The sequence below is a fragment of the Dermochelys coriacea genome, chromosome 6, assembly GCF_009764565.3.
Source record: "Dermochelys coriacea isolate rDerCor1 chromosome 6, rDerCor1.pri.v4, whole genome shotgun sequence".
Lineage (NCBI taxonomy): Eukaryota > Metazoa > Chordata > Testudines > Dermochelyidae > Dermochelys > Dermochelys coriacea.
This window is the reverse complement of record NC_050073.1, coordinates 7,493,297-7,500,142: the sequence shown is the minus strand read 5'-3', so window position 1 is coordinate 7,500,142 and position 6,846 is coordinate 7,493,297. Positions and strand designations below refer to the sequence as shown.

The 6,846-nt window shown below is 49.7% G+C and overlaps 1 protein-coding gene across 1 annotated transcript; it reads left to right on the top strand.

The window, feature by feature from the left end:
- Positions 1-2,347: 2,347 nt before the first annotated feature.
- Positions 2,348-6,641, top strand: CNTF (ciliary neurotrophic factor). Its single transcript, XM_038407367.2, is given in 3 exon segments — positions 2,348-2,461; positions 6,129-6,436; positions 6,438-6,641. Coding segments are annotated over 3 exon segments (582 nt in total). The 3' UTR covers positions 6,598-6,641.
- The last annotated feature ends 205 nt before the right edge of the window (positions 6,642-6,846 follow it).

Below are 6,846 nucleotides of genomic sequence, written 5' to 3'. Positions count from 1 at the left end.
CCCCCATGTATTTATTTTTTTCTCCGGCGGTGGGAGCACGTTGGGGAGCTGGGCTTAGGGTGCTTCTTTTTCCCCTTTCACATAAGCTGGTTTGTGGTGACTGACTTAACATCACTCCCCACCCCTTCCTTTTAGTGTTCAGTGTGGGCGCTCATGTAAGCTGCACTCTCCGCAGTTGGAGTTGCTTCTTCCGCGCAAGCTTAACCTTGATAGCGGGACACAGAGTTGCACAGAGGGGCTTTTGCTTTGTGCATGGGGCGTCAGCTGCTCGCTGTGTCAATCTGCTGCCACTCCATCTGGCATTGATGCTTCCTGAAAGCTGGCTGGGCATTCTTCAGCTCCTGGGACAGGGTGGAGAGGCAGGGGACACAACCTGGATTAGCATGAAACCTGCCAATGGGGAGGGGGGTTAAACTTTATACTGCTTAGCAGCACTACCTGCAGTAGCCACCAGGTGGCAACACAGCTGTTGCATTGGCACACCCCTCTAGTGTTGAGGGGGGGAAGCTGGGGAGAGGAGATGCATAAGCTGACAAACCTTTGATTGCTATAAGTCTTGTCCCACAGCAATCTCCACAGGGAGAGGGGGAGCCCAAGTTACCTGAACCCAACTTGGGGAAAGGGTAATGTAAAATGTAATAATAAAGGGATACTCTGCTTTTCAACTCGTTTTCTCTTAATCTGGGTAAGACATAACCAAAATAAATGTATAAAGGAAAACACAATAAAAATTGTTTGTCTTGGTGCATGCAGCTTGTCTGCAGTGGTTGTAGTGGATTATGCTGGGATCACAGGGGAAGGGCATGGTTATGTATAAGCAGTGTGGGAGCCATTAGTTTTCAGTTACATTTGAGCAGGGTAAATACCCAATTCAATTCCCAGAAGACTGCAGATAAGCAGGGATGTGGGTGGTAAGGATGGATGGCACTAGTACCATGCCTGCTGGATGGGGCTTTCTCCCTTTGCATCAGGGGGTTTGCATCATGGTCAAAAGTCTGGAAATCAGATGTTTGGTGACATGAGTGTGCAAGGGCTGTCTTCTGCCTAGAAGGACACAGTCACCACTAAAAGCATTGGGGCCCTTTGAATCTCGGGAGAGAGACAAGCTTTCCAAGTGCATATTTGGGTGCAAATAAACTCCTGCTGGTGTGCAGAAACAGAGTGGCACATGCTGTCCTGGATTTGCCAGCCTTCAGCTGGGGGCTGTGGGCCTGAGCTCCCACAATGTGAGTGGTGCTCTCTCCAGACTCAGCTCAAGGGGAGGGAAGCAGCCCATGGTGATAGAAAACACCCCTTGCCTCTGCAATGACGGGCTCAGGAGAAGAACCTAGTGGGGAGCGGTGGCCAAGATTGTAAAACCAGCCTAAAGGGGTAGCTTGTTCTTTTCAAAACTGCTGAGCAGCCACTAGCTCCTGTGGACTGCCATGGGAAGTTATAGGGTGCTCAGCATTTTGGAAAATCAAGTCACTTATTTAGATACCTATATTTGCAAATCTTGGGCCCTGTGTAATGGTTGTGGTCTCTGGCTGTTGATCAGACCACCTTTGCTGGACAAGAAAATTCTAGTGTGGATGCAGCATGCATGCTTATTTTCTCTTATATTTATTTATCTCGCTGTGATTTGTCGTTGCTTAACATTAGCTAGTGAAATGACTACAGGTCTGGGAAGAGGGTTATGGGCACTAGACCTGGCTTAGCGTGATAGGAAAGAGTGAGAACTTCCCAGACAGAACAGGGAGGATGCGGGAAATAACGGACCGTATCAGGCTTTGTCTCGCATCTCAATGGGGGATTACCAGGAAATCCCTTTGGCAACTGTACACAACAGGGGTAGTCAATAGGACCATGGGCCAAATCCCAGTTGCCAGATGATTTTGAACAGACTCCAAAATCTTTTTATTTACTTTTTTCTTTTCTCTGGAGTTTGGACCTTGACTATACCTTGACCGAGAAATTTGGACCTTGACAAAAAAATAGACTACTCCTCATACAAGTGACGGATGGATGTAGCTGCAGATGAGTGGACTAGAGCTGTAGGGAGATGGGCTGTGCGGGAGGAAGGATGGAGTGAGTGGGAGACTGATTCTGGGCCAGACAACTTTGAAGGTGCATGGAGGAGGGACATATTAAGAGACAAAAAATCTGCCTTTATCAATCTCCAAGGCAGACATGTTCAGTCTCTCCCCAGGCCTTGGGGATGGAAGAGGGGGGGAGAGAGGCATGTGAGTGGCTAATGCTCTCTAGAGCTGGAATGTGTGAGCTGAGCATGGGATTTTTCTGTCTTGGCTGTGGCGCAAACAGACCTGTGTGAGCTCTCTGGCTTAGCTGCCATCTGCATCTGGGACAGATGGCTTTGGCCAAGCAAACCCCTGTGACCCTTCAACACCACAACCTCTGCAGCCGCACCATCCTCCTGGCCGGGAAGATCTACTCCGACATGGCCAGCCTCCTGGAGTCCTATGTGAGTCTCTTCCTCTCAGGCCAATCCCTCAGCTGCTCAAACTGCGACATCTCGTCTGGCAGCTGAGCATGGTGGCACCTTGCTCTGGCACCAACACTGTCTTTAAAAGCAAAGGGGGTGACTCTAGTTTGACCTCCCTGCCTGGGGGTTGGGTGCATCTTCCCATACTGGATATGGATGCATGTTGGGTATAGGTTTATAATGAGCTGGGGGGCGAGATATTCAGTCAATCAACTCAGCCAATGGATGGAATTTGCCAGGTGAGCAAAAGGGTCCTTGTGCAGCCTCATAGAGGTAGGGTGTAGACTGAATTCCTCCAGTGCTTTTCCCCTCTCTCTGTTGGTAGGGAGATGAGTAATCAATGTCTCTTGCACCTGTTGCAGAGAATCCAGGCTCTTCTCCTTTGTCCTACTGCATCTCTAGTGCAGGTTCTGTTCTTTTCTATCACCCCTGAAGCAGAAACACAGCCACTTCTAAGGTGGTGACTGATGCTTAAAAGCAGGCATCGCGCACACTCTTCTGGGGACTGAACTAGCAAGATAAAGATTGCTACAGCCTCATCACCACCCTCTGGATCAGGGAGAGAGGACATGTCACATGCTTCCCTTGTGCAGAAGTTGAAGTGGTCTCCAATTGACCCCTCAGTGGGAGGGAACGTACATCTGTGGGCGGTGTGGGAATCCAGGCAGGGTATGGGTTAAAGTTCCTGCCCTTCACCCCAAAATGCAGTGGGAGGTTTGGTGGGGGGGAGGCGAAGGACCTTGGGTTTTTCTCAACAGATGCTAAAGCTTGGTTGGGGAAAAAAGGGGGGAAGGTGGATGCTAATATTCAAGGTGCCTCAGGCATGGCGTCACCTTGTGGGCGCTGCTAGAGAAAGAAACAGTGCTGATGGTTCATGGAATCTGAGTCAGGTCCTGAATCTGCTTTCCACCAGCACATTGGTGATATGGGCTGACACTATCACAGGAGCACTGGATGCCAAGCTCTGGAAAAGCCCTGGTGTAAATTCCCCTAATCCTCACACCTTCCTTGAATGCTCCTGACTTTTCATCAGAGAGCTTTCCAGCAGGGATTTTCTAGCCAGTTCTAGAGGGTAACTCCTGCAGAGCTCCTGCAATTTTGCTTTTCCATTGGTTTGGTGCTTGCTTACAAGAGGCGTGACCCCCAAATTCATAGATTACACTGGAAGGGACCATTGTGATCATTTAGTCAGACTCCTGCAAAACACAGGCCAGAGGACTGCCCCAAAATCATTCCTGAAGCAGAGCTTTGAGAAAAATATCCCGTCTTGATTTTAAAACTATCGGTGATGGAGAATCTACCACAACCCTTGGTAAATTGTTCCAGTGGTTAATTACTCTCATCCGTAAAATTGTACTCCTTATTTCCAGCCTGAATTTGTTTAGCTTCAACTTGCAGCCATTGTTAGACCTTTCTCTGCTAGATTAAGAGCCCATTATTTAGTATTTGTTCCCCATGTGGGTACTTAGACTGTGATCAAGTCACCTCTTCACCTTTTTGTTAAGCTAAATAGATCTTGCTCCTGGATTCTTGCTCCTTGCTCATTGTAAGGCATCATTCTCTTGGCTCTTCTCTAATCCCTCTCCAGTTTATCAACATCCTCCTTGAATTGTGGGCTCTGGAACCAGACATGGTATTCCAGCAATGATTGTACCAGTGTCAAATACAGAGGTAAAATAACCCCTCTCCTTGAGAGTCCATTTGTGCATCCCAGGATTGCATTACCTCTTGTGGACACAGCATCATCCTGGGAGCTTCTATTCAGTTGATTAGCCAGCACCACTCCACAATTTTTTTTCAGAGGCCTCTATCCTGTATGTATGGCCAGTACTGTCATGGGCAGCACCTAGGGGCTGGCTACTGTTTTTGCTGACAATAGGCCTGGAAACAGGGACTTCCAGAGCTAAACCCGTAACCTGCTACATCTTCAGCTAAAGAACCAGCCTGAGTAGATGGAGACGGTAGCAGACCCATCTCCTCCGTGGATCAGGGACAGAGGGACGCACAACACTAGCCAGTGGCTACCTCCTAGCTGTTCCAGCTAAGGGCTGACTAAGGTGAAACCAAAACAGCAGAAGCTAGGCCAGGGACAGGCTACCCTGTCCCTTCTGGTGAGTTCACTAGCAACAATTTTGCAAACTCTTGTCTCCTCCTTGCTCAGTTCTTCATTGTTCAGACAATGTGGAGCAGCCAAGGCCCAGGGCGGTGACGGTAGCAAGCTGGTTCATAATAAAGATTCCCCTTCCTTCCCCGGCCGTACTGTGGTCTGGCTTGGTGTACGAGTGATTGGTGACTGTGACATTCCCCAGGGTACAATTTGGACTGCTGGACAATTGTTTCCCCTCAATACTCCAGCCTGGGGTGCCTTTTACACTATTTTGCTGTAAGAGCCACCATTCCTGGTCTGTTCACACACGGCCTTTAGCATGCAAAATCACCCACAACTGTATTACACGGTTGCTCTGACCAGCCATTCATTAATTATATACATGGCAACACCAGCCAATTCCTAGTGGCAGACCTTTCCCCAGAAATGTACATCTTGTACAGCCCAGCACCCACTGGATGATACAAGCTCATAGAAAGGTTGTAATTTCATCAAAGGACAATGATATGCACAGACCCTGCTATCTCAAGTGGATGTTCCCAAACACTTCAATCCAAACAACAATGGTTTAGCTAAAACAAGTTTATTAACTAAAGAGAGAGAGAGATTTTCAGTGATTACAAGTAATGAGGCATAGAATTCAGAATTGGTTACAAAGAAAATAAAAACATAAAACACCAGCTAATACCTAACAAGTGGAGTGAACTTAAAAACAAAAGATTTTTCTCAGTATATGCTTACAGCAGTCTGGATTGGCTGAAAAGCCTCCCAGCTAGGACCCCTCCCCCAGTTCAAAGATGTTTCCTTTGTTTCAAGCTTTGTAGCTCTCCTGAGTAGAGATGGGGGAGAGAGAGGTGATTTGTTGTGTGTGTCCTCCATTCTTATACCTGTCTCCCCTCTTAGAGGATTACCTCTAACTGGGGTTCAGGCAACAGGCAGTCTGTTTACACGGAAGCTCCCAGTTGTCCTATTGTCAATATGTAAAGTATGCTTACACCCTTCTTCCTGCTACAGAATGGCCATTTAACTAGGTGACTGTCCAATTGATTATGCTGATAGATGGCTGGGGTGCCAGGGTGTCTTTGTCTCTGAAGAACTGGTTTGGGCCTGCCTTTCTAACTCTGGAACATATCACAGCAACGTTACACAGTAGAATCTTATAACTTTACATACAGTGTTGCCACATATTTTACCTGAACAATAATGTTCAGCAGATTATGATTTTAAATACCATCTCACAAGGCATACTTTGTACAACATTTATCATGGTCTTGTTAAAAGGGTGAACGTGGGGTACAGTCTGTCTCAGTGACACTGGGATTTCTCTTCTCCCTGGCGTGGATTCTGGTTATCAGGAAAGGAGCGAGTGGTTGACATGGTGAGGACAAGTGAGTGGGTTTGGCTGTGGGGGCTGGTGAGGTGGAGTGAGTGGGTGTGGGGAAAAGGGGAGCTGATGAGATGGAGAAGGGAGGGGAGTGGGTGGGGCTAATAAGGGAGAGTGGAGGGCTGATCTTTCTGTTACTGAATCTCCGCCCTCAGGTGGAGAGGCAGGGGCTAGACAGGACCATCAGCCTGGACGCGGTGGAGGGCGTGCCAAGTGCGGCCGTGGAACAAGGGGGCGAGCTGACGGTGGCCGCACGGTTGGGCGACAACCTGCAGGCCTACCGGGCATTCCAGACATTGCTCGGTGAGGTCCTGGAAGAGCAGAGGTTTCACTTGACCCCACTGGACACGGACTTCCACGCCTCCATCCAGTCCATCCTGCTGCAGGTGGCGGCCCTGGCCTACCAGCTGGAGGAGCTGCAGGCACTGCTGGGTCACGGCAGGCCAGTCTGGGAGGCAGCCGGCCCCAGGCCATCGCAGCTTGTTTGACATGAAGCTGCGGGGGCTGAAGGTGCTGCAGGAGCTGGCTCACTGGACTGTGCGGTCCGTGCGAGACCTGCGCCAGGTTGCCAAGCACAGCCAGGGCTCTAGCACTGCCCATGGGGACCAGGCCCAGAAGGAATGAGGCCACCTGCCTCCCTGCCACTGGGGTAGATGGGGCCTCCCCATCCGCCCTCTCTTCAGCAAGCCAAGAGCTTAGAAGCCGATGGCCCCATTTGCTCACTGTGGGGATGGAGCTGTGAAGCGGCTGGAGCCTGGAGCAGCTCCTGAGGGGTGGAGGCGGGGGCTGCCCTGCTGGGAAGAGGAGGCAGGGCTGCTGCAGGGATCCCCCATATGTCCCAGCTGGGATCCCCCTCTTCCCTTTCCCATTGAG